Raw genomic sequence first — 27,138 nt, forward strand, 5'->3', positions numbered from 1 at the left:
GTGCAAGAAAGTACAATTGTAATTAGTATGGCGTTATTATGGCTTCATGCTGTTAGATCTCACTCTCTTAGAGACGTTGGAGATGGACATGGCAAAAAGATTTTGAGGAATAAGAGACATGATCAGGTGTCAGTTTTCCTGTTAGGTACTACAACTCTGCTGATTGCAACTTGAGGATCTCAGATTCCATTCATAATTCGACAGTGGTGTATATTTCACATCAGGAATTGCAGCTCTCAGTCTGCATTTTCCGTCAAATATCAAGACCACTTAGGCGGCATGCGATGAAATACCCAGCCAATTTCGAATGTGCCTTTACATTGTTCCTCTCTGTGTGTTTAGAATTGGTAATACATCACTAGAAATTCAACATAAAAGTTCCTCGACCAGACGCTTATATCCCCATGTTCTGGTAGAGGCTGTCCCCTTGAAGATTACAGGTGCTCTATGAACGAAAAGTGGCATTAAGTAGTCAAGGTGAGATATTATAATTTACTGATGTAGAAATTTGAACTCATTGATGCAGTGCCAGTGTTTTATTCTTTGATTTCGGAGATCATCATGGTACGAGACAGCTTTCACCCTCAATGCAAAGCAATTTCCGTTCTGTTGACGCCGAACAACTGGGTACTAATCTCACAATTTTCAATTCACTCATCAGACGCTGAAGTGACGTTGAGAAGAGGGAATAACAATTCAGCTGCCACGCCATAACTTCATATTCATATCTTTTCGGTAGCCCACAGATACTTCTTTACTGGGTGCTGGAGCTGAGGCAGATAGGTCAAGTGCCACAGTATCCGATTCTCCAAGGTTTTTCGAGATATTCCATACTTAGGTCACCTCTACCAACTACCACTGTATGACAGGTAGTATATGGAAGAGGTGTGAACGTGTCAAGGGAGTAATATTGTCAATATACGACGGGCATCTGTACAACCGCATGGCCTGCATTTTAATTAAGGCAAACTTAATAATCCACTTACATTTCGAGTATATACGACTAACGATTGTCTGTGCTCTTTCCGAGGAAATCGACATATCCATAATCTCATGTATTTAAAAAACTCGGCACAAAAGCACATGGAATATCAACCATGCCATGTGTAGGAGTGTTACACTACCAATGCCGCATGCACGCTATCACTCGTTACATTAGCCGGCTTGTCTGACACTCGGACGGAGGTACCTGTCGATCATCCCCGCCTTCAGACTTAAGACCGATTTGTGATGTGCGGTTGATCTCTGGCGTCAATGGAAATGCGGGGAGAATTTGTAGTTATTGGAAGAATGACTTACATAGTTCCAAAGATTTTGAGGAGCACAGGTTATTGATTCTGACTCGTCGTGGTCACTGGCCTCTCTGTACATTTTCTTGTCAAGTGGCTAGCGGCACAAGAGATTCTCGGATCAATCCTTTGCGAAGGAAGGATCAAATTGGAATACCACGTCACGTTCTGACAAACGGTTCTAACGCACACGACATCAGTACATTTCTAACAAACTTTTGTGCATATTCTGGCCCCCAAAACGAGCGTCAGGGTTCTCATGGATTGAGCTCAACACTAAAACGATTAACATACTTGAGGGTTTGGGCCCATGATGGAGAATAAACCATGATCACACACTCCCGGTCCCCATTTCTAGCCAGTGGGTAACTAGATCGGCGAAAGCACTAGTGACAACCTACGATAATAGCATTCCGCGACCTCTTCTACGCAGATTACCGGTAGTCGGTTTGGACCCTTGGAGGTACAAGATCTAGGTACCATGATCGAATTGAGGCGTCTCGGACAATATAGCACCTTGACGAAAACGATTGAAGTCGTACGATACATTGAAGATGACCCGCGTTCTGACTTGTCATCGGTGACCTGCGCTGCAACTCTGGGTTATCGGCAAACCCGGTCTATTTCCTGAATGTGGTTGCGTTGGGGAAGTATTTGCATATGTATTTGCATATGCATCCCTGAGATAGAAGAGCCCTCAGCTAACGGCTACGGTATTGTACACCACGCCAGTGACAGCCAGCCCTCTCGTATTGTAGCGAATATGAGATACGAGAGACGTCCGTGGCAATCATGTCGCTGCATTTGTGGGCTATGGCGCGTTGTGCTCAGCGGTTTTGGCGATTCTGGTGACACCAGAATTCAGATATCTGCAAGTGATACACGGTCGTGTCGTACCACTTAGGGTGTTGTATCGGCACGAGATGCGTGATATACCATCCAACAAGGCTGGCGCAATATAGCTGTTCCCAAAGTATAAGCTTCGTGTTGCAGCGTACCATTGACGAGGATGTTGTTGAGAGCTTTTCGTCGACAGAGGTTCACGTACACAAAGCTCAAGGGAAACTACTCACACCACTGCCATCAGCATAGGTTGATTGGAATGTCGTGCAACACCAGTCTGCAAATCTGAATGGTTCCCATAAATCGGGAGTCCGAATAGGAACGTCTGCGTGCGAAGAAGTACAGAAGCGAGTATTGATAACGTGCAGCTAATTCATACTTGACTAAGTTGACTCAGCCCTGAACCTTCCTTCTCGGCGTCGAGATTTGTATTTGCGGGGGAAACCGTGACCACAATAGATTGAAGCCGTAGTTTCAATAGTTGTCACTCCTAGTCCCTACAGGTCGTTGACTTCGCGGGTTTGGGTGAACAAAGGCTGACGCCGCGACGGGTTTAAGCGTGAGAACTAGCCATATTTCCGATTACGCGAGCCTACAAAGTAGAACTACACTTGACATTGACATCGACAGTTCTCTATAGCTCACTGCTTTTCGAGTATTGACATCTAGATTCTGGCTACTTCGTGAGTACTTCTCTGTGTCTCCCGCTTCCACCAAAACCGGTAAAAGCGCCCCTATACGAGTCGTTGCTGCTAGACGCAGGGGCCGCTCCCACGTATGGTAGCGAGGACTCTGTATTTCGGTAAATCTCCAATTCAGCTGCAGCGTTGCAATTGACTTGCAGGAAGCAGGGAATCGCTGGTGTAGAGTGCCGGACGAAGGACGAAAAGGGACTGCTTTGGGAAGCTTGTTGAGTTTAAAAAGCGGAATATCGAGGTTAGTTGCACCAAAACCTGAGCAGCTTGACAAGAAAGGGCAATCCTCATTTAAACCCTTGCATCTTCACGTCAGATCGACCACTCACCTCTCACATTTCCCCAGTAGGGTCCCCTTCAGATTCTCCCCGACTGGGGCTCCATATCTTCTCGCTTCGCACCACGCCCATCTCCATCCACCATCCATACAGCTATACCTAGGTACGATCAGACCTCGGAACATTGATCAAAGTTTGGTGGCTGAAAAAACAAAGATCTCGAGCATGACTCTATCGAGTATGCCTCTGCCATATTGTAAACGAGCGCCTTCGAGTGGGCTGGGGCTCGAATGGCTTTGTCTCGAGTAAAGGAGGAGTGCTGAGCAATTCCCAAAAGATACGAGAACAACAATAGAAGCCCTTCCAATGCAAGTCGGCGTCAGCATCAATATTCCCATATGTACTCCATCGAGTACTGTACGCTGGCTGACATTTCCTAGACCGGACTGGCTGTCTGCAACAAGGGCACCATGTTCGTTTGCTGTGTAGCTTTTGGGTGGCTTGAAATACTCCTTACTGTTCGAGCGCCTGGCAGTTTTGACCTGGACTCTCGAACGCTTGATAGCTTCCTCCGAAATGCAGGGTCCGAGTCGTCTCTACGCCCACAGATTTATCGATCATACCGTTGCACAACCAAGCGGTCGGAGACTAGCCAACTCCGTAGAGGTGCCCATTACCTACTGGGCTGTAATATTAATCATGTCTGTTCCGAGCTGCTAACTATATATCTGCTGTTCCCACGTTGGCTTTCATAGTGAGTTCCGCCAGCCACCGACGGGGTCAAGTCCCATCTTCCTTCTTTTAAATCTAAATCTTCGAAAGAAGGACTTGATAAATTGCCATGTTCAGTCTCAAGTCATTCGTTGTTGCTACGGCTTCACTGGCAATCTTTCCCTCTGCCTATGCTGGAATACTCAAACGAAATCAGGAACCGGATCAACCTTCATGTGTCGACTTCACTCCTTTCACATATGCCGGTTGCTTTCGCAATCCTGGCAGGCCGGCGCCAGACACTCTTCTCTTTACGTCAACTCTCGACAAGTCAAACATGACCATTGAAAAGTGTGTAGCTTACTGCAAAGGAAACGACTACCGTTACGCTGGGATAGAGTACTATGGAAAGTGTTCTTGTGGAGCCTCCGTTAATGGGTATCAGGTTGCCGAGTCTCAATGTAGCTTCAAGTGCACCGGTAATTCTAGCGAGGTTTGTGGAGGGGATAACACATTATCTATTTACCAGGATCCCACCTTTCCAGTTGTCGACAATTCGATTATCACGGATTATAATGATATCGGTTGTTACACTGAGGGGAGTAACGGACGCTCACTGGCGTGGAGGCAAGATCAAGTTGCTGAAGCTACATTGACCACTGAAAAGTGCCTCACTGCCTGCAAGCTTGGAGGTTTTCCTATTGCCGGTCTTGAGTATGGTCGAGAGTGTTACTGTGGCGTCGTTCTGGGCAATGGAACGGTTGCCGCCCCATCGACGGACTGCGATCTGGCATGCTTGGGAGATCAAACTGAAAAATGTGGTGGAAGAAGCAGGTTGAACCTGTTTGTTGCCCACGATCTAGAGTCTCAGGAACCCTGCAAGGACACCCCAAGCTCATCTAGTACTGTTGTTTCGTCAACCACGACGTCCTCATCATCGTCCACTACCAGCTTTGAGACAACGACTACTAGCTCGTCCACGAGTGAAACAACTACTACCTCGAGCTCTTTATCCAGCAGCACATCTGCGAGCTCAACGGAAACAACGTCGTCAAGTAGCACCTCTTCTACTGAATCATCGACAACTAGCTCGGTTCCCGACACTTCTTCGTCTGCGAGCTCTTCAAGCACATCAACTAGTGACACTATCACTACCAGCACGTCGAGCTCCATCTCAAGCTCTTCCTCCAGTAGTACATTCACAAGCTCAACGGTGACAACATCGTCTAGCAGCAGTTCTTCTCTTACGACCTCAAGCTCGAGCTCATCTGTTCCCCCAAGTACTTCCTCTACCTCTAAGCCCCCGTCTTCGACGACATCATCCACTTCGAAACCGACGACGTCAACAATCTCAACAACTTCTAAGCCAATCAGTACATCATCAACGAAGACAACTGCATCACTTTGTACTAAAACAACAACGATGTGAGTACATGTCCACACGCAGTGTACATGTCTACTATGCGTCCAAAATTGTTTTTTTCCATCTCACACTCAGCTAATGTTATCCAGAATTCCAACACCGACTTGTGAATACAAATGCGGCTCTTGGTGTTCCAACCCCCTCCCACCTTGGAGCGACCAACCCGGTTGTTGGCAATCACACTCCAACTGCGCGGTCCAAATCGCATCTTGTTTCATTGAAGCTGGCTGGCCTGAAAGTCTTAAATGCTTTGAGTTCGCCAACTGGTGCCAATCCGTTTCCTCTCACTGCAACAATTACTGCCCTGGTAACCGCTGTTCTAAATCTAGCTGTACATCTCAATACCCGCCAACGGGACCCACGTTGCCCACTCCGAGCGTCTCAACTTCCGTCTACACTTGTGCCGTGAGCAGTACCAAAACGACTTCTAAAACCACCATTACCACAAGCAAGGTCACCAGTACCAGCAAATGCGTGCCACTGCCGACACAGACCAATATCTGTACACAACCACATAATCCTTACAATGGCTACTCCTCAACTTCTCCTGTTGGAAACATTGCACTCCCTTGCTTTACTTGCAACAATGCTTACAATGAATACAGCTCTGGGAAGTGTTTCAAACTCTACACTTCACCAGACAGTTCGAACTGTCCAAGCTATCCACGTGGAGGACCATCGGGGCCTTCGCAAGCTTGCAAGGACGCCTGTGATTATCAGTACAACATATGCATGGGAACTTATGCTACCGGATGCAAGAATAGAAGCGGCCCTCAATTTACGGATTCTTATACTGTCGCCAGTAACAAATGCGCAAATCAAAGAGCAGACTGCTACAAAGCAAATGCTAACGTGAACCCTCCTAGCTCTAGATGTGGCAGTTGGAATACTGGCTGGTACTAGATGCGAAGTATGATCTTGTTGGAAGGCGTGGTTACTCTTCTTTGTCAAAATTAGTAATAATTGTTAATATTTAATCCACGTGGTGGGAAGCTACAAAATATCTTAACTGTAATTTTAACTCCAAGTCTGCCATGTGTCGTGAAAGTAACTCTAGCATTTGGGGCTACAAGCCCAGGGTATCTATTGAAGAAACAAAAGTTAAGCTGCGATAGAGGAAGTCATTCACCATCACGTGTGCGTGTCGGAACGTGACCTGAAAAGCGCCTCCGTTATCTTCTGCGTCGCTTGTTTTCTCTTCATTGTCACATCATCTGTTGCGATTATACGAGCCGTTGCATCAGATTAAGATTGCCCAGCCAGATCCATTTGTAGATCGAGATCTTATTAACCAGCAAGTCGCCTCCTTCTAGCCTTTCAGATGCTTTCTCCTTTCGCATATTTCAATTCCCGTATACATAATTGGGGCGCCAAAGACTTTTCTTTCGCATCTTAGACATGTCACAATGCAACTCCATCATTTTCGACAACGCTCAATATATTTTTGGACTACTAGGATACGATTATCCAGCTTGGCGGGCCTTAGAGGCATATTGTCCTTTCGAGCGAGGCTGTTTGCACGGTACTCGGTGCCAGTACTTTTCGGCAGTTCATTACGGTCCTCACGTTATCACAGGTTCACGAGCCATTCATTCTGGAGTCGTACCTTTTGCTTACCGGATAATGCTTTCCAGCGTTCCAACCCTATGTTACCGCTTGATTTACAATCATATTAGCCGCCTGGATAAGTGTTTAGGAGCCGAGTGACAGGGTGAGGAAAAATCATTGACCTATCTGTATCGATTGATATGGATTTTACCTACCCCATACCCCACAAATTACTTGACTGCCGCCATGCAAGATCCCTCCTCCTGGGCACATGAGGAATTCTCCTAGGGTCCCCAGATTCTCGTCATCCGCTTGTCATCCACTTCCACACTCTCCATGTCAAATCGATCTTGGAAAATAAATGAGGATCTTACCATTCTTCATTTATGCCATTGTTTCCATAGGCCTCTTCAATTAGGCTGCAAAACCACACCCAAGCTGGGATATTGTCATGAGATCAAAACATTGGACAGAACTAATACGTCCTGCCGTCACGGCGTGAAAGGTTTCTCCACTGCCGAATAACCGCTCATGACTTAAAGATGTCTTCGTGTTCCCTTTTTATGTTGATACCGGGCTCATTTTTCTGATCTTACATACTTCCTCTCAGTTCTCACATCCAAAATGGCTCCAGTCTCAAGTTTTCTGTCTGCCTTGGCTATCGCCTATGGCTTCTGTGGCTCCCTCACTGCTGCCCACCCGGGTGAAGCACCAAAAGACATTAAATCTATTATGCGGGAGATGAAACGGATGTCAGAAGTTGCCGATTACCAGAGGTCTGTCATGGATAATTGCTGGGATAGTCCACATGTTCGAGAATTACAGCAAAGGGCTGCAGAACGTCGCGCGGCTATGGTGCACTCTCTTCGAGTTGAGCGGGATTTGGTTGACAGTAAGCATCAGATAGATGATATATCAGCGAAGACTGGCTCTACATTTCATTAATGGCTGCTGATGTTTTATTACAGCACCAATTCTCGACAAGCGAACACTTGCAAACTTCAAAGACTGGGCAAAAGTAAGCCATAATAAGACTGGCAGTGGGATGACTGTCGATACTCCAATTCAAACCCTCTTTGGAGCCAATGCTTCATGTATTATGACACCGGATAATGCCAACGGTCCATACTACGTCAAGGGCGAGCAAGTACGCAAGAATCTAGTCGAGAACCAGAAGGGTGTTCCAATGCACTTGGAAATGCAATTCATGGATATCAAAACGTGTAAACCAGCACCAAAGGTATTGGTCGATATCTGGTCATGCAACGCCACCGGTGTCTACTCTGGTGTCTCGGCTGCAGGCCAAGGAGGATTGAACACTTTCTGGCTCCGTGGTGCACAGATGACAGACAACGATGGAGTGGTGAACTTTGATACCCTCTTCCCAGGTCACTACAGTGGCAGAGCTACCCACGAGCACATCGTCACTCACGTCGGATCATCTCTCGCAGCAAATGGTTCTTACACCGGTGGAAAGATCAACCATCTCTCTCAACTATTCTTCGAACAACCCCTGATCACCGCAGTCGAAAAGACGGCTCCATACAACACCAACAAAATTGCACTTACTCAAAACAATGCAGATGGATACACCGGTTACGCTGCCAGCAAAGCCTACGATCCATTCCCAAACTACACATTCCTCGGTAACAAGCTCGAGCAAGGTCTCTTCGTCTGGGCGCTCGTCGGTCTCGATTTAGCTGGCGATGTCGAGAAATGGGCTACCAACACTGCTTATGTCGATGCTACCGGTGGACACAACAACCCCAAGTTCGATATGAGCATTGTTGCTACTCCACCACCAACCCATGGTAAGAGAGACGAAAATGGCGATCTGATCGAGGGCGAGGAAGAGGAGGTTGAAGAGTACGAGGTTTTGGAGGGATAGACTACCTGGTGAGAGGGCTTTAGACAACAGTGATTGGAGTTGAAAATACCTTTGTTATAATTATGCAATCAAAAATCCATCACTAAAGCTTCAATCTAAACTGTTCAACGTTGGACTGCTTTGGAATGCATACAACTCTATTCGTCGACTAGATCTGGTCTCATAATTAATCTGGTTCTGCTGACTTGGCCACGTATCGTTACAATAGTTTCTGGTTGTTCTCTTGTGTAATTCAGTTCCTAAAGACGCACTTGATCCTGTCAGCTCTCACTTGCAGTGTATGAAACGAGTAGAGCAGAGTAGTGGCTACTAGTCATACTCTACTTTACTCACACTAATTATGATTGGTTTGAATAGGTTGGTAATTCCTTTAATAAACTGGTGACTGTTTCACTGAAAATGACCACCAGTTGACTCGGAAAATTTAACCCTTTGCAACCAATCTGTGTAGCGCTAGTCCTATGCGAGTGATTCGTTGTGACAAACTATAATAGGTCCTTCTTTGATTGGATATTAAGTGGTTTTACCTGTGTCCTCTACAATAAAATTTTTACATAGAAACGTGGTCAAAGAGTTATTACCATGAAAAATTCATTAAAGCATAATACAATCATTTCGATTTTTTGATCGTCCAATTAAACCATGTACAAACATACCACAAGTGACTTCGTGTAAAGCATAAGGCCCAACCTTTACAGCCACCAAAGTGCAAAAGCCCATAATTTACTCCTCGTGACCTTTTCATATGCCCTCGCTCGTATAGTAGCAGAGCGAATAATGACAAACTATAATACAGACTGTTGGGAGAGAAAGCAATCCAGAAATTGTGATTTCAGTAAGCCAAAAGTGCCACACATATATTGTAAAGCGACTCCCTGGTATTCAAGACACAATAATCTAACAGATAAACAAGCCTATGTCGAATCTATTAAGGCTGGCCATTGACGGCAGGTGTAACAGGGAAACCCATTCTAATAGAGCCGGCGTGGTATGAGCTGATGGTTTGAAAGCCACTGTAGAGAACGAGGGTTAGTAACAGAGTTCCACAAATTTCAAGCAAACTTACCGAGTCAAGTCAAACCCTCCTTCCTCTTCGTCGGGCTCCTCAATGGCAGGAGGATCAAGCTTCGCAATGGTTGCGGTACGAGTAGGAGTAACGGCGGAGGCGCGATGGGGTGGTGGAGGGCTACTACTTGGTGGGATATCAGCGAGTCTTCCTTTTACAGGACTCGACTGAAAAGCTGCCAGTTTCATTGGCGTGACCCCGATGTCGGCGTACTTCCAGAATGGGGCAGGAGAACTTGTTGGCATATGTTGACTCGGGCGCTGCGCAGTACTAGGAGGGGCCAACCTAGGGTGTACCCGGGATGGAGCAGGTGTGACCATGGAACCGGCATCTTCTTGCAAATAAGAGGAAGACATAGTAGGCGGAGATCCAGGAGCATTATCAGACAGCCCAAAAGATGATGCCGCAGGCCTTCGATGACGGGGTAAGGGGCTGCCGTCTCCGGGAATGTTATCTTGCATTGCAGGCCCTCGGCGATCAGGCGTGAATTGAGGAACATTGGACATGAAGGATCTCGCGAGGGGCGATTTAGATCTTGGAGAGTGTCGTTTCGGCTTAACCATGGAGCTCGACTGGTCATCTTTTGTAACACGCGTAATGGAGTTTTGATTTGCGGGAGAATTTGGTGCCGAAGATCCTCTGTGGCCACCCCTTCCGCCTTTCCATGCGTTCCTAACCATTTCTTCCCTACATTCGGGTACGATGCACCATTTCATCCCTTTACCTGGCTCGTCAGTTGAACGCGCAATCTTGATGAATGCTTTGTTCAGAGAGAGATTATGTCGGATGGAGTTCTAGCAAATGTCAGTGTCGAACCCTCAACGTTATCCGCTCTTCTCGCTTTACTTACTTGCCAGCCACCGGCATTTTGGTGTCGGTAATATGAATATGAATCTTGGATGTAGGAATAGATACCACTCAGATTCAACTGCTCAGTCTCAGTGGAAAGTATTGCTTGCGCAATCATTTGTGCATAGCTGAAGGATGGCTTTTGCGTGTGATGCTTCTCGAGGCTCAAGTCCACATTTTCAGAGTTCATGACGGCACCGCCAGGATATGATGATTTCCCATTGGCATAATCAGCCTTAGAACGAGCACTGAGGGGTGTTCCCGGACGCTGATAATTCGGTGGAGCAGGAGCAATTGGTAGAGGGCCCGAACCAATGTGACCACGAGGGTTACCAGATGCAGTCTGAGACGACGCCGGTGCCTCCGTCTCATCCCCGTTATCTTCTTCCGGCCCTTGAATGAGTCCAGCTCTCAGAAGATATTTATTGTCAACATGGAGACTTCTCTCCCGTACTGGTAAGACAAACATCATCTCAATGCCAGCAATCTCGATCACATGCCCACTGACTAGAGGGATTTTCTCTCCTTTTCGGCGCGGTTTATCATTGACCTTGATCCCATTTCTGCCCTGGACATGAACATTCCATAGCTCGGTATTTGAGTCAAAGAAGATTTCTGCGTGAAGTCGAGATACCATCTTGCTTGGACCCAAATCAATGTGCACACCTTCGGCCATTCCCGTACCATCTGGCCTGACCATACGGGTCGCAGCGGGAGCGCCTTCTGGTGGACGTCCAATAACGTTGTTCAAGTTCTTCACATAAAAGGTCCAATCCTTTCCGGCTAGCTTCGCGTAAGCTTGAACGCCTTCCTTATTGTGCTTCTCGTAGAGGGCGTTGGCATGATCTTGACAGGCCTGAACCGGGTGGTCTGGTAGCTGTAAGTGAGGCACGATCGTGGCCACCAATTCGTCATCGCTCAGAGCGATACCGTCGCGATCGAGGGGGAGTCTTGCTGGTTCGGGGGCCGCGGACTCCAATTCTGTTTCTAGCTCAATCTTTGATAGTCAGCACACCTCAGCGAAGAGGCAAACATCGATACGAACCTTTTCCTTCTTTCGTCTCTTGGTTGGGCGCGAGGGGGATGAATCGGGGACGTCGCCGTCATGGTTCACTATTTCTTTTCGGGCTCTGTTCGAGCGCTTCGTCGACGGTGGCATAGCTGGTCGCGGAGGCTATCACCGAAGCGACACGGATGAATGCGAAGGGGATTTGCTTCTAAATCAACCACCCGGAGTCAGCGAGCTATCAGGCTGGTTTGCGCAATTGCGAGGAGGGTTGTGAGATGTGGGGAAAGATCATGTTGCGACACGATGCCATGGACTCGTCTTGCGGTAATAACTCAGGGTGCAGGAAGACGCTTTCTACATACCCGCTCGATAAATGCGATCAAGATTGTGTGTTTCTTGCACCGCGATCGTTAGATTTGTCTGCGGGTGCTGCAGTTGGGTTTGTGTCGTCGTTGAAATTCCTCGGTCACGCGCGGTCGCGTCGCCGTATTTACAATGGCTTTGTTGCCTTTGCGCGCAGTTGCGTACGGAGATGTCGGTGGAGGGGAAACGGTCGGTAACAATGGTCGAAGACGTGCGAGCAGAGATATCCAGATGAGAGAAGGGAAGACGGAGGGGAGATGTGCTTTTGTACGGCCGGTTCGAGTCTTTTTTTTGAAGGTGGTCGTGGGGCAAGAGCCTGCGTGTAATCCATCTGCTCAATCGCGCTTCTCATTGGCTCAAGACACAGTGAAGTCAATAACCCGTTAAGCGGCGCCCCACCAAGCTACCCCCTGGACGAATCGCCCCTCGACTCCTAGGAGCCCGGCCTCGACCCAAAGGTCAAAAGCTTCAAAAGCTTCAACACCATGACGAAAGAATTCAACTGTCTCGAGTGCGCGACCATTGTTTACCACAATGATCTAAAATCATACGCAGAATTACCACGTCATTTCCACACTTGGATTTTGTTTCTCATCGCGATCACTCATGTAGTCGAAGCTATTGACTGGCTGCATTTTGAACGAAGGATATCTCGCCGAGAATGTAGTGGTTAGCAAGTCCCAGGCACACCTTAGAATTGGATAAAATCTACTTTGGCGTGTCCTACACTATCCAACTAGTCAGCCAGTAGTCGCTTGGTATAGCCTCTAATCTCGTTCCTTTGGAAGATGGTGATTGTCTTCGCCAGTGAATTCAGTCATAAGCTCGACTCGCGGGTCTACAATTCTGCCTTACACCTTACTCACAGCGGCTAGAAGAGCTCAGTGGTATATCATCCATCACAGAGTACCAAGCATGCATTCTTCACTGCCTACGGATACAATGAACATGTGTCGATTAGTCGCAACTGCACACCTGGTTGAAATTTCTACTGAGAACCAAGAGAGTTGCATCTTGAGTCCAGAATCACACAGCTGACGAATCCACACGACCACCTGGGCAAACAATGATATCTCTACTTGGCTTTGCCTGAGGTCAGATACGAGTGGTATGCACAGGAGGCTCGGTCCGCTGGAGTGAGATGTATTCTCACAGGGCGGGCAGTAGCAGAACCAACCACTTCGATATCGATGCGCCAGTTGTCCACATATCTCTATGCGCGAGCGGCACCGCATCCGATATAGTCGTTTGTTTGACTCTGGCGCTTAGGCTGGTATAACTCGATGATGTTCGTTGGTTGGTGGCGTCTAATGCTGCAGGGTGTATCACGTTGGTCCGTTTCTACGCCGATACACCCCCAACCAGAACTCAAGGCTGTGATAGTATCAATACTCTCTTTGCGCTGTCATCGTCTGATAAGATGGTTTATCCGTCCTCGTCAGAATGTTTCTGCCTCTCTTTGGACGGTCTATCACCGAGGTTCTTGTCAATGGAACTGAACTGTACGCCTCGGGCTGTGTTTGATCTGTATCCATGGGACGGAAAACATAATTCGGCCTGTAAAAGGGAGCATCCGCTTTTTTCGCCATTCAAATATGCCTGCTAGCATATCATCTCAACTTTATCCTCAGGGTTGAGCAGTATAGTCGAGATCGGTGAGCTCGCCAATTGAATGGCTCTTTCTTCCCTGCCAATGACATGCCACCTGAGCTCCCGTATTTAAAGGCGACTGAGGGGACCGGTGCTTCTCCATACATACCCCATGAGGGAGGTCTGGAACTTGGTGGTCGACTACATAGGTACCTAGACATCCTCCTTCTGAACATCTTCAAAGATAGGTCAGAATACGGGAAGAGATCTCAGATATGCATGCAAACCCCATTGCTGCCCGATGATTGCAGTAGCTATAGCATTCAATGATATTAGTTAGAAGTTGGAGTTGCCGCTCAACGATTTCGTCATTAGATGTGAGTTACTGCATTCCTTTTGCCGTTTTGTTACCCATCAACGCTAATGCGAACATGTACAATGTTGCTGAGATATCAGTAGGTAGCAATCTGATGCATCGGATCCATGAACAGAAAATTACGAGGTCAGTAGCAAGAACTCTTGATCGGCGTAATCTGTCCGTCTATAAAATCAAACTAAGCAGAAAGCACAACTAGCAGAAAAGTCCGGGTTGAGATGAGCAACGTGACCGCTTTTTCGGCACGAATTCCTGAGACCGGCATCCCGACAATCCGGATATGTCAACGGACTGAAGCCTTTCTTTTCCAAATATAACGGAAGACCTGCTGATCATTGTTATCCTAGCTAGTGACTGAACTCAACAAATTTGATTGGAGAGGCGACTTCTGCGTTTGAGCGGTGTCATATGCACTTTATGCTAGCGCATCTTAAGGCAGAGCTGCATCTGCATTTGCATCTGCGTCTGCAACTTCAGCTTGTTGAGATCTAGGTATGCAGGAATAGCGGACAGTATTTAGCCATTGGGGCTCTTTCTTTGATACCTACCTAAGCGAGGTTGAGGTGCAGGCGAATCTTCACTTGAACGTCCTATCTGGGTACCAGTGCTACCTGTAGACCCGAAAGACGATGCCTTATATGTTCACACTTCCAATGAAAAGCGCTCGTGAGGGAAAGCAATTCTGAGCAAAACGCCCATAACTGCAATATGCTGAATACAGCGAGAAGCCATGGCAAATCTACAGCAACAAGTCGAAGTCGCCGAAGACTGGTCTAACATAGTGATCGATACAAGTGCTGCACGCCTAGATGGGAAGAATAAGGTTAAAAGCCAAGTACCCGATCGCTGGATTAATGGTATCAGAAACCGTTCGTAGTACGATCGGGAGAGCGAAGTGACTACTGACTGATCACAAAACTTTCAGGTCCGGTTCGATAAAAGGGGGGGCATGGAATGTTAAGCGATGTGGTCCCGAACTCGGTCGGCAAGCCGACGCACAAGGAGGTGTGGTGCCGAGAAAAATATCCTGGCGTGACGATAATCCACGGACTGACAATCTCATGCTGCCGATGCAAAGCTTCTCTCCTTGTGGCCTAGGAACGTTTCAATAATGGTAGGTTGTCAATAATGGCGCACAAACGGTATGATAGACCTTAACCGAACGCCTTTTCCTCGCCGCCGTCGAGTAGAATAAAACTGTAAATAGCCGTCGAGTGCATCCATCAGGAAGACGGTATCCATGACATATGGACCAAGAGAAATGGCCTAACCAGCGGATAACCCCCATTCCTGGTTGCCTTGGCCGTTCGCTATTGGTCTCCCCTCCATCTGTCACCTCTTCAGCTAAACCTCCACACTTGTTCGGCTCGACCGCATGCTGGATGTAGACCAGTATGCGTGTGACTCAAATTGGGCGACAACAGGAGAGATCAGAGTCCGGTTCAACAGCGGCGCAACTACGTGGAAAAAAGAGTAACACAACTCTTGCCATCTCGTCTGTCATCGTTGTCCAAGTCAAGCTGAATTCGAGAGAAATGCTTATTAAAATTGTATGATCATCGAGTGGGGTTTGGAGTCCTTGAACACAATGTAGAGTTGCGGAAAGAGGATCAAGTGAGAATGGACCGGTGGTATCAGAACGTAGCCGGCAGCGACATGTACACTGCTCAGTTGCATTGTGGTAACTCTTCGCGCAGCTCACGACTTGTACCATCCGGCAATCGTTTCTTCTACGTTAATAAATCATAGAAATATGCAAGAATAGCATTCATACACTTTGAATGTTACATGAACCAGATTCCTATGGCCGGACGGCAAAGATCCCCACTTCAAATTTTCTGGGATATTTCCCTTTCGCTCTTACCTTGGCTGGTTAGCTTGATGATAAAGAGTCGAGATGGATCCGCTTCGAGTAACCTCCCTCCCAGTCCTAGTCCCCCACTCAAGCCTCAAGAAACCCGTCCGTATTTCCCCACCCCAAGCAATTCCACTACTCCGCACCTATGTCTACTAGCAATTCTTTACTCCGTACTTTATGTCTACAACGACTCAACCCTAGTAATTTCGATGCACGATCATGACCAAGGAACACTACACCGCTGGCAGCACCACGGTCCATCACCCCCTTGTCTCTCTGTTTTGCATCTCTACGGACCGAACCGAGTCTCTTAAGAGGAACCGGTAGGTATTCTTAGTGCAGTCTGTAGGCGGCAACTTCTAATTTTTACTATATAGTAAGCCATTTTCCAAGAATCATTTCGCTAAATTGAACTGTTAAGTCAACATTCCAGTTCAAGGAAACACCTCCTCAATACATCATCAGCTTCTTCTGACCTAATAGCCTCGGTGCTTCGGATTGTCTCTTTCAAGCTTTTGCGGATATAGATTTCTTCGTTCAAAAACTATCCCACTCTTACAAGATATACTTTCCTACACTGTCACCCTTCAGCTACCCTATTTCACGACATCATGGCTCCAACCGCAATCATAGAACCATTGCTCTTCAATTCCGAAACTGACAATTGTTCTATGAAGAAAGAAGTGTTTGGGAATGGCATCACCAACATCCATGTCAATGGCAAAGACATTTCTGTTGCCGATACGCCGAACGGATTTCAAATGGAGCGGCATATGAAAAGGGAATTTCCGGTTGTGGTCGCGGGGAAAGGTAACTACTTGCATCTTTCTGACGGCCGCAAAATACTCGACGCAACGAGCGGGGCTGCTGTCTCTTGTCTTGGTCATGGCGACCAGAGAGTGATCGATGCCATTACCCGTCAGCTTACCTCCGGTACTCCATATCTCTGCTCTTCTTATTGGAGCAGTGATGTGGCGCAAGAACTTTGCAAAGAACTGATCGCTGGAACGGACAAAAAGATGAGTAGAGTATATTTGAGCGGTTCAGGTCAGTCAGAACATGGGAAACACTCCAGTGTTGTCGAGCAATAGCTGACCGAATACAGGTTCCGAAGCCATGGAAGCAGCTCTCAAGCTGTCAAGGCAATACTTCTTCGAAAAAGATAAAGCCTCCCCACGAGTCAATTTCATTGCACGTGAGGGATCTTATCATGGCAATACTATCGGGGCTTTAGGAGTGTCTGGTCATCTTGCCCGTCGAGCTCCATATGAACCTTTTCTCATGAACGTCCACCAAGTGTCGGCATGTTATGCATACAGACAACGCCATGATGGAGAGTCCGACGAGTCTTTCGTTGCCAGAAAGGCTGATGAACTTGAAGCGAAATTTCAGGAGCTTGGCCCAGAGACGGTCATTGCTTTCATCTGTGAACCAGTAGTAGGGGCTGCACTTGGATGTGTACCATACGTGCCAGGATATCTCAGAGCCATGAGAGAAGTCTGTCATAGACATGGTGCTCTTTTGATTCTAGACGAGGTCATGAGCGGGATGGGCCGCTGTGGCACCTTGCATGTGTGGCAAGATGAAGGCATAGCGCCCGATCTACAAACAATCGCTAAAGGGCTCGGTGGTGGATATCAACCTATAGCTGCTGTTCTTATTTCAGAGAAGGTCATGAAAGCTCTTTATAATGGAAGTGGAGCATTCGTTCACGGCCAGACCTATCAGGGCATGCCCGTTCAAGCCGCTGCTGCACTTGAAGTTCAAAGAATCAATCGCAAGGACAACCTGATCGAAAACGTGCGTGTCCAGGGAGCACTTCTGGAAAAGACACTCAAAGAGCTTCTAGGTGATCACCCAAATGTGGGCGATATTCGAGGCAAGGGTCTATTCTGGGGTCTTGAATTTGTCAGAGACAAGGCGACAAAAGAGCCTTTCGATCCCAAGCTACAGGTTGCACAGCAGGTACACGATACGGCGATCTCAGAACCATTTAATATGACCATGTATCCCGGTACTGGTACCATGGACGGTGTGAGAGGTGATCACATAATCCTGGCTCCTACATATATCAGTACTGCGGAAGATATCAAACATATAGCTAACACGGCAGCGGCGGCTGTCAATCAAGTCTTCGCCAAGCTCTCTGCAGCATCCTAACAGGTTCATGCAGAGATGGTTGCAGTACTGGACGATTAGATGAACGGTCTGGGGTTTTCTTTTGAGAGGTGCATACCGAAAAGCGTGACGGGCATCTGGACAAAGTGACAAAATGACAAAACGAGACACCGAGGAAGACTCGAAAATCAGCATCCAGATCGACTAATATGAGCTCTCTCTAGACCTGCTTAAAAGGGAACGATCACTTTCGGTCTTCGGAGAAAATTGTTTTCAAAGTTCTGGCTCTGTCGTTTACGGACACCCACATCACACACCTACATGCTCATGCGTTCCGGGGCTCAGTTAGCCAAAACCATGAACACGCTCCAGAAGGCGGTCGTTTGCATTCAGGAAATCCAGATTTTGGTCTATTAAATAGAGAGTTGCGGGTTTGGATAAGGTTGGATCTGTCCTGGAAATATACGAAATACATAAATCGTTATAATATCATTATGTCGAAGCAAATTAAGCGAGAATTCTATACCAACATGTGAGCGTGAAGTCAGCACCTTAACATACTAAGAAAATTTGTACTGCTTCGAATATTTGTCGTATATGTCATTTATCTTCCCCTCCACTTCACCGGACAGTTTAATACTTGATTTTCGGACGTTCTCCATCTTGAAAATGATTTACCACCAGTTGCAGTGCCCACAAGCTGTGACTCTATAAGTCTAAGCAGAGTACACTAAACATATCCAACCAGCAGGCATAAGCTTTCAAGAGCAACACGCTCGGAGAAAAACCTATCATCCGCGGGTACAGCCGCAAAGGTCTGGCTTTCAGTAGCACGTAGTTCGAATCTGGTATTACACCACAGGTCTTTCGGCGTCGTAGTACTTCAAGAGACCGCAAACCAGTTGCCACAACATCGGCCTACTAGTCCGCACTGCAAGCTCTACTTCTTTCTTACGCGGAGGCCACGTTCGGCGTCTAGCCCGTATGATGGCCGATACTATGCCTGAAACTCTCAATGAAGTAAATGTCACTTTACTGGAGGATGCTCAAGTCAAATACAAGGTAAATTATGAGAGAGGATTGCTTTTTATAGTACACAGCTTCGTCACCTGCCTGGTCGACCCCAAGATAAATATACACGTCGTCCTTGCAATAAGCCCAGCAATGCCTATGTGAAAAGGAAAACAAAATCCGACAACAAAGCGGGATTGAGTTTTTCCTTCATGTACACCGAAATACATATCGCTACATGTACATAACGCATATCCCACAGTTACTCTTACAGGGGAGGGGCTAAAATAGCAAAACAGTAATAGGCCCAGAACACCGAGGAAAATGCAGTACTACCAAACAGCAAAAGAACGATGATCATGCAGAGTCACTCTGCAGGATCCACGTCGTCGCGAGAACCGGGTAGATGGATTAATACATGTTGGAAATCTGAGAAAATAACCCCGAAGGTGGGATCGTACGGGGAGAGGGGTTTTCGGTTTGTGCTTTTTGTACTCCGCGAAATGCTGCCTCCTTTCCAAACCAATGTGCACCGATGACAATTGCGCATACCCAAATCCACTACAATCGCTCTGTATTTTTACACGCTCGCTGAAAGACTTTGAAGGAATTCTAAGCCGAAGTAGAATTGCCTCGTCTCTTCGGGTTGCGAGCGGTTCGCTTTTTCGATTTTGCCTTTGCATCAGTACCTTCGATGAATCGAACGAGTTCATCGATAGTTCGGGAATCGAGTCCTCGGGCGTTAGCCGGGTCACGGCCCGATGCTGCTTGAGCTGTCTGCCCGACAGGCGGTTGTGGGTGTGTTTGCCCAAGTGTTACACGAGGTGAGACTCTGAAACCGATACGCTGCTGTCTGGCTTGTACATCTTTAGCATGCTTGGCGAGAGCAACAGCGTTGTGGGTTAGCTGTTCGAGCCAGTTCTCGGCCTCCTTAGTGTTCTTGTCCTCGGGACCAAGCTCACTAAGGAAAATATTATAGGATTCTCGCATCCGGTTGACGGATGGCTTAGCTTCCTGTTCCAATGCGAGTGCTTGTGCCAGTTGGAAGAGTAGAGTTGCGCAATTGATTGAGTTCTTGCCGTACACATCCTCACAAATTTTAAGAGATGCCTCGAACCATATGCGGGACTGGTGATATTCCTTGATATTTTGAAGCATGACTGCGGCGTTGTTGAGCGTTGTAATAGAATCCGGGTGATTAGGACCATAGATGACCTTCCACAGCTCTAGAGCATGCTTTACGTAGCTCAACGCAAGCTTAGACTCGCCACTACCGTGGCAGAAAAGTCCCAGGTTGAGGTAGCTGAGCAACGTCTCAGCGTTGTCCACACCAAGGGTTCTCTCTGAGACGATTACTGCTTTGCGGGCAAGTTCGACCGCAGCGTCTTTCTCATCCAATTGATAGTACATCATAGACAGTTGGTTGTAGACTCGAGCCACCTCGGGATGAATAATACCGTAGATCTGCTCGTGCAGGGAAAGAGACTCAAGGAGCAGTTCTTGGCCTAATTTCTTTTGTCCTTGCAGTATGGATATGCGACCCGCTTCAAGTGCTTCCTCGGCGAGAGAACTTCGTGGGGAAGCTTCCTTTATGACTGGAACCACGTTTTGGATGTCTTCTGGAACAAATGTATGTGGTGCACGGGTAGCGGCGACGGCTGCAGGAGACCCGTCACGAGTCTTCTTTTTCTTTTTGTTGCTGGTGCTGTGACCGTTTGCACCATTTTCTTTGGGACTTGACCCATTCGTAGCAGGCACAGCCTGGTCCACGGGCTTCTGGTCTGCCGAGAATCGATACTCTTTCAACTCAACCTGGAGTCCAAGTTTCAAGGATACTTCGCGAAGTAACTGTACGGGCTTAATGTTGGACGCCCACGAAGGATCAACGGTGTATTGATAACGTCGGAGAACCTGGTTCGCTATTTCCGCTCGCAAGCTTCCGGGTGTCACTTTTTCAAACGCCAGATCGGCATCCGAATACAAGGAAGCTAGGCTTGCATCAATGTCAGCCGTTGGTTTTGGGTTTAATCCAGCCCCAAGGAGACAATTGAGGAGGTGCGCAATGCAGGATCCTGTCAACGGTATGGGTAGATACCGCAAGTACTTTCCTGCAACGTGCTTGAAAGCTCTGGATACCATTTCCTGAATTGCGAGGCTGCGGACGGATTCCAATCGCTTACCATCAGCAAGCTCAGCGACCTTTCCGATGTATCTAATGTTGATTCCACGCTTGTGCAATAGGCGGCTAAAGGATTGACCGTCCATTGGATAGCCAACATCGCCCTCCTTTAGATCATGGATGAGCTCGGGAAGAACGGTCTCTCGGAGGAATTTGCAGGCAAGTTTGACTTCTTCCTCGTCCTTCTCCATCTCCGCCTTTTCTTCATCTGTCTGAGGAGTCTGACCACTGAAAGCATCAGGATTCAATCGGAAATCAAAATCAGAGACATCAATCCTATCCTTGTTTTCCTCCACAGGTTTTGTGGTCTCATTTTCTGCTACTTCGGCCCCTTCAGTCTCATCTTTGGACTCTGTAGCTTCTGGTGTTGTCTCGGAACCATTCTCGATGTTTTTCGTTGTATCCGAGGCGGATTTGTGGGCTTGGCGCTTCGAGTCAACCTGTACATTGACCCAATCCCGCAACTTGACTTTCCAGTAGGCGTCTATCAGTTCAGGCCTGAGCACTGTCATTCTATGAGGATAGGCTCCTTCCTCGTTGTTCGATTCGGGACTAGAGATGGCTGTGCCGAATTCTTCCATCCAAGAAATGTCCAGTGGGGTAATTCTGTATAGATCCAGAACATACTTCCTTCCATCCGTGCCCAAGAGCCCCTTTGTCTCAACACTTCCTTCGAGCTCATGACGCTTTCCGTCCTTGTCCCAGACAGCATGCTTCTTGACCCGTAAGGATTTGGACAATTTTTCAAACGCAGGAACGAATTGCTCATTGTCTGCCACAACATCCTTGCCATCGACCGCCCCGTAATCAATCTGGTTTTCTCCAGGGTCACGCTGTTTGAAGATACCAGGGACAATACTCTGGCCGACAATACGCTTACCAAGGTAGTCCACCACCACAGTCCCAGGAGTGAATAAGCCGTCGATATCCAACTGGTTGACCATACGAACACCCATCACGTCTTTGCCGGTAGCCACTCTAGCAGCTTCATCACCACCCTCAGAAGCAAAAGTACCGACTCCATCGGCACCAAAAGAGAAAAACACATTGTGGTAAACAAATATCTGAGCATCACGGCCTTCAGTGGGGTTTAGTGGTGCAACTTCGCCTCGAGCGACTAGAACTGCGCCGCGGGCTGCGGTATCGTTATAGTCCGCAAAGAGCTTGGAAGTGAGACGTTCACGGAAGACGCGATCGTGAACGTTATCCTTTGGAAGTTCGCGGGTCGATTGAAACTCTTCATTCCAATCACGAAGAGTGTCGGCATTTTCAATGCCGGCAATGAGATACGGCTCCTGGGTTCGAGTTATGTCACTCTGGTGGTTCACGAGAGGCGATGATGTGCTGGGCACGATCCATGGACTAGCTGGAACAGCATTCGTGATTTGGAAAGTCGCCAGAGGCTCTTTGTTGTTCCCCGAATCAAGGAGAGCATCAAACGAAGTTTGAAAAGAGCCAGATAGCTCACCAATCAATGTCAGGAGAGAATGCGCAGAGTGCGCTTTTGGGGCTTGGCGAGGAGCTGGGTCGAATTTCGCATTCGATGATTTGTTGACATAGAAGCCAGAGACGTGGGATGTGATGTGATGTTGCTCTCCCTCGTTGGTGGTCAGAAGGAGGTAGAGGAGGTGACCTTTTTGTCTAAGATGATACGGAGGAGGATTCCAGGGTGAAACTGAAATCGACTTTATGGTTTTGGGTAGAGGCTCCTGGGTCGCAGGGAGCAGACTCGTCAATTTGCCAGGTGCTTCGAAGTCATATCCAGCGACATCTGAAGCCTCGTCCGAAGTGGTGGCTTCGGACTCCTTCGCAGCTGCGTTTACGGAATCGAATAATGAGGCACCCGACAGGATTCCATGCAAGGTATCAGTTCGGTCGCCAGCAGCTCCAATGATTTCCCTAATTCTCACAACATGCAATCTAGCCTCCTTCTCAGTGTATGGATCTTGGATCAGAGTAAGTTTTGGGTCCGCAACTAGACCATCAACCTCGGAAAGTTGTATAAAGTCGTTGATTCGTTTGCCTTGATGTTCGAGGTGGAAACAAGAGTACTGAAAGGTGCCGGGGAGCTCAATAATGGATTGCCGAACGTCGTGGATAGCCTCTTGCGAAGAGACCTAAATACGCCAGTCAGAGCTATTAATGACACACGATTGGAGGCATGTTAACCATAATCTTAACTTGTTTGGGCTCATAGGGTAGAGTAACATTCAGCTCAAAGACAGTTTCACCGTTTTGCTCTCCATCTGCGGCTTCCATTTCAGCAGCGGTTGGCGCATCTCCGTTTGCAGACTGTTCGGCATTTTCGGAGCCATTGACTTGGACTTCTGCACGCCAGAGCTGTTAACCATTTGGCCCATTGCTCGAGAGTTGAGATACTTAAACCCCATTGCCAACATACCGGAAGAATGGTTGTCCTCTTCAGAAGCAGCCATGGCGAGAAAATAGATTAAACAAGGACAGGTCGAAAGGTAAACCACAGGACGAAGAACAACAAGATCAAGACAGTATTAGCGGACGAAAAGGAGTGCGAAGGCGTATGTTAGAATATTCGCAATAAAATACAGTGAAAGAAAGGGGCAGTTTGGGAGAGCGCAAGAACAATGCCTCTGTGCTTGTAGGGATCATGAATTTTGACTCTGACGATTTTTTTGGAGCTGTCCCGGCTTCCGCTCCGAAACATCCCGGGATCATGGCGAGCGAATGAGAACCTCATCATTTGTTTACTTTGCCCCACTATCGAATGTCAACATCAACACCAGACTCATGTTCAGGAACAAAAGTATTTCAATAATTGCATAACATTATTTGCATTTTGTTTGCATTCTTGGCAAGGGAACTCGACAGTATCCTCAGTATCTGTCGATTTTCATTCCTGTATTTTTTGGTCATACATAAACCATAATACAAGTATGGAGTACAGCACAAATAACGAGTAAGTTGCAGATGAACGTGCTTTATCACAACTAATTAGACTTAGGCATTGCAATACGGAAATTTTTATAAATGGCTCTGCGATTCCTCTCATCAGCTCTTCCCCAATCCGGAGACGAGAAACCCAAGCAAACAATAAAGCATGCGCCGAGCAGGAGAAAGAATGGACGACAGCGAGATGCCACCGATTGCTACGGGCATTGACATCTAGGGTAGCAATTTTAAAGAAAGAGCTTTTGGTCATCTCTGGTACTTCGAAAACTCTACCCTCTACGTCTGATACAGACAAGAAGATTAAACCTCGAGCAAAGACGAGTTACCCCAACGACGATACGGACTGGAACCAGGGAAAGAAGAAAGTTAGGCGCACTTACTCTGGTCGCTTGGGACCAAAATCAGGAATCAAAGAGGCCCCCAAAACACCACGCGCTCGTGGAGGAACGAAGAGGAAGTGCGTTCCGGGGGAAATCTTAGTGCCTACACCAATTCTTACTCGGGCAAGGGGTACGAATCCGGCGGATACGCAAGAGCTTCTATCAGCAGATTCCAAAGGAAGGGAAAGCAAAAACGCAGCAAGAGTTTCTTCCAGTCGTGGAGATAAAGACCTTTTGGTGGACGAATCGATAAAGGATCTCAGAAAAGCCCATGGATTCCATCGAATTGGTACTTATGACGGAATTTATAACGGATTGGAGACATTGTTGACATCTACAAACCAAGGAAGGCCGAGAATGCGGAAGGGCGCTGGGTCATTGATGTCTATGTGCCTAAAGCTAGTCCCTAGATACATCGAACAAGAACAGGCGACAGCGCTAGCATATGAGGAAGAGACAGGCACGAAATCCGCTATCAACCCTCGCGATGTATCCATGGAAATCTACGATGACTTGGAGCAATTTGGATCTGTAGGCCATGGTTGGAGGCCGTTGAGAGTTATAGTTCGAGCACATGGAATAAAGGTTCTTCAAGATGCGATAGCCGGTGGGCTGTTGGATATTCTATTCTGTGGAGTACTGGTAAATCTTTGCATTCAAAATGCGGCCCATGAGGAAGCTGCATCCTTGATAACACCCTTGCTTTCTCTCAGTCGCTTTGCGGCTCCAAAGTCCTTATACGATCCGCTCCCTACCGCGTTGACAATCTTGTGGAATTTTGCCAATGACACAGCAAATTTCTCATTTCTATATGAACAGCTTGCGAACATGCTCTTACAGGATCTTCTTCCTCTTGGGTGGCTTGCCACCAGAGAGTTTCGGGTTATTTGGTCAGGAGTCATGCAAAGGTTACCTCCTAGTGGCGACGATTCTGGAGTGCTTTCATTTTTGGAAGCTGTTGTTCCAGCGCTGGCTGGAATCGCCTACTCGAGCAACAGACTTGCTGGCAACTTTGCAGCAGCCGTTGACTCGACTTATTCCAGCCTTTTGACTACATTATTGTCCGTCACAATCCTTAGTAGCGAAAAAGTCAGCCCGCTAGATTCTGCCGATCAGGATATTCAAAGTGATGGATATAAACATATTGGTTCGTTGTTGGAAAATTCAATAATGCGGTATGACTTTTTATATCAAGGAGGAGATAAACTTCTCTTACTGCTGGCAACGACTTTTTTTGCTAAAACGCAGGAGCGCCATGGAATGGATTTGGACCATTCGAGCGAAGCCCTTAAGTTCAGGTTGCAAGATTGCCTCGCTGCTTGTGGTGATGAAGATGCAATTTTGGATGATCTTGCTGTGTTCATTTGCTCAGTGGCAAACTGCTGCGGCCGAGCAGCTTCGGGGAGGGGCTTCGAGTATTTGAAACTCCTTCACGCTTCCCTCGAGGAGTGTAGTGGCAATTCTTGCTCCGCCCACGCATTTCAAGAAATAATCGTCAAAAGCGCATTCACTTTCGCTAATGATACACCCGAGCGGGAGCAATTGAAGTACGCCTCTGCTCTGGAGGCAAAATACTTCAACAAAGTCGACAGTGACCGTTTACACTCCGCTGTCAAGAAGCCAAAGGCTGTGAGATCTGGATTCCGTTGGGAAGATGGCATTGGCGAATGGGTGACAGGCACTCCTGTGATTCGTCGCAATGGATCTCAAACTATCAACACTGAGCCCATGTCGCCACTACCAGCGACACGTCTTTCCCACAGCCCACTTCCACAATCATGCTTAGGAGGCGGAAATCAGAACCCTACGGCAGCCACAGAAGGATGGCTTAAAAGCTCTCTTCTTGCGAAGAAGGGCCAAGCAGTGTCACGAATTGTCCAAATGTCGGAAAGCTCTCGATCAACTGCAAGCGAAGCAAATGAGGTTAACGACAGCACCGATATGTTGCCCAGTGACAGGGAGGACTTAGCTGCCGAGGATCCCGAAGATTCGTTCTGTTCCAGCGTGCCATCACTCATCTGGGACGCCAGCGAAACCCCGCCGGTAAGAAAGTCCAGAACCAGAAAGAGGAAATGCCGAAACGATGACAACGGAGAGGAACATTCAATATTCTGTATGGCCAGTCCCTTTACCTCTGTACCTTTGTCTCAGAAACTCGTTGCCTCTATGAAAGCAGATCCACAGGCCAGCAAGGCTACGAGAGCGCAGCGTACGTTATCGAATGCTAGTCAAACATGTCAGATCGTTGATGACAGTGAAGACGAACTCAGCCTCCTTTCAGAATCACGATCTCAACATGTCTCTTCAAGCCGTAGTGTTTTGTTTACTGGCGTGAGTCGGTGTCAAGTCAAGAGAAGACGAACGTCGAAGCGCCAAATTCAATCATTGAGTAAAGACGATGGGTGGTCGGAGGATGAATTATGTATTTGATACCCATATGTTCAACTAGTTTAAGGCAATATTAGAACAATGTAGTTTTTATCATCATGATCATATCCACAGTCCATTGGCTCACTAAATGGTTACATTTGTGAGTTGTAGCTGGACTTCATGAAGGGTTGTTGTACTCCGCCTACACCAAACTCCCATTTCTGATAAGATATCGTCGAAACAGATCATTGTCTGATCGTCCACCACATGCCAAGCACTTGACGACATCTCTCCTAATAAAACGGCATCGTTCGTGTTTGCATCACATCTTGATGGCACCGTAGAACGAGATTCGTCAACAGTACG

At 47.4% G+C, this 27,138-nt stretch overlaps 6 protein-coding genes across 6 annotated transcripts; 4 read left to right on the forward strand and 2 right to left on the reverse strand.

The window, feature by feature from the left end:
* Window positions 1-4,153: 4,153 nt before the first annotated feature.
* Window positions 4,154-6,142, forward strand: GLAREA_05427 (WSC-containing protein; the record flags this gene model as incomplete). The annotated part of the gene is made up of 2 exons (XM_008078716.1): window positions 4,154-5,241; window positions 5,329-6,142. 2 exons carry the CDS (start codon window positions 4,154-4,156, stop codon window positions 6,140-6,142), a joined length of 1,902 nt encoding a protein of 633 aa, XP_008076907.1.
* Window positions 6,143-7,411: 1,269 nt separating this feature from the next.
* On the forward strand, window positions 7,412-8,675 carry GLAREA_05428 (Aromatic compound dioxygenase; the record flags this gene model as incomplete). The annotated part of the gene is made up of 2 exons (XM_008078717.1): window positions 7,412-7,679; window positions 7,756-8,675. The coding sequence occupies 2 exons, from the start codon at window positions 7,412-7,414 to the stop codon at window positions 8,673-8,675; spliced, it is 1,188 nt and encodes a 395-aa protein (XP_008076908.1).
* A 928-nt stretch (window positions 8,676-9,603) lies between these two features.
* Window positions 9,604-11,749, reverse strand: GLAREA_05429 (Winged helix DNA-binding protein; the record flags this gene model as incomplete). The annotated part of the gene is made up of 4 exons (XM_008078718.1): window positions 9,604-9,688; window positions 9,742-10,535; window positions 10,592-11,587; window positions 11,636-11,749. The coding sequence occupies 4 exons, from the start codon at window positions 11,747-11,749 to the stop codon at window positions 9,604-9,606; spliced, it is 1,989 nt and encodes a 662-aa protein (XP_008076909.1).
* Window positions 11,750-16,397: 4,648 nt separating this feature from the next.
* GLAREA_05430 (PLP-dependent transferase) lies at window positions 16,398-17,946 on the forward strand (the record flags this gene model as incomplete). Its single annotated transcript, XM_008078719.1, has 2 exons — window positions 16,398-16,833; window positions 16,892-17,946. The coding sequence occupies 2 exons, from the start codon at window positions 16,398-16,400 to the stop codon at window positions 17,944-17,946; spliced, it is 1,491 nt and encodes a 496-aa protein (XP_008076910.1).
* Window positions 17,947-19,527: 1,581 nt separating this feature from the next.
* GLAREA_05431 (uncharacterized protein) lies at window positions 19,528-23,529 on the reverse strand (the record flags this gene model as incomplete). The annotated part of the gene is made up of 3 exons (XM_008078720.1): window positions 19,528-23,211; window positions 23,264-23,421; window positions 23,496-23,529. 3 exons carry the CDS (start codon window positions 23,527-23,529, stop codon window positions 19,528-19,530), a joined length of 3,876 nt encoding a protein of 1,291 aa, XP_008076911.1.
* Window positions 23,530-24,006: 477 nt separating this feature from the next.
* On the forward strand, window positions 24,007-26,832 carry GLAREA_05432 (uncharacterized protein; the record flags this gene model as incomplete). The annotated part of the gene is made up of 2 exons (XM_008078721.1): window positions 24,007-24,029; window positions 24,075-26,832. The coding sequence occupies 2 exons, from the start codon at window positions 24,007-24,009 to the stop codon at window positions 26,830-26,832; spliced, it is 2,781 nt and encodes a 926-aa protein (XP_008076912.1).
* Window positions 26,833-27,138: the final 306 nt, after the last annotated feature.

This window comes from Glarea lozoyensis, assembly GCF_000409485.1.
Source record: "Glarea lozoyensis ATCC 20868 chromosome Unknown GLAREA10, whole genome shotgun sequence".
Lineage (NCBI taxonomy): Eukaryota > Fungi > Ascomycota > Leotiomycetes > Helotiales > Helotiaceae > Glarea > Glarea lozoyensis.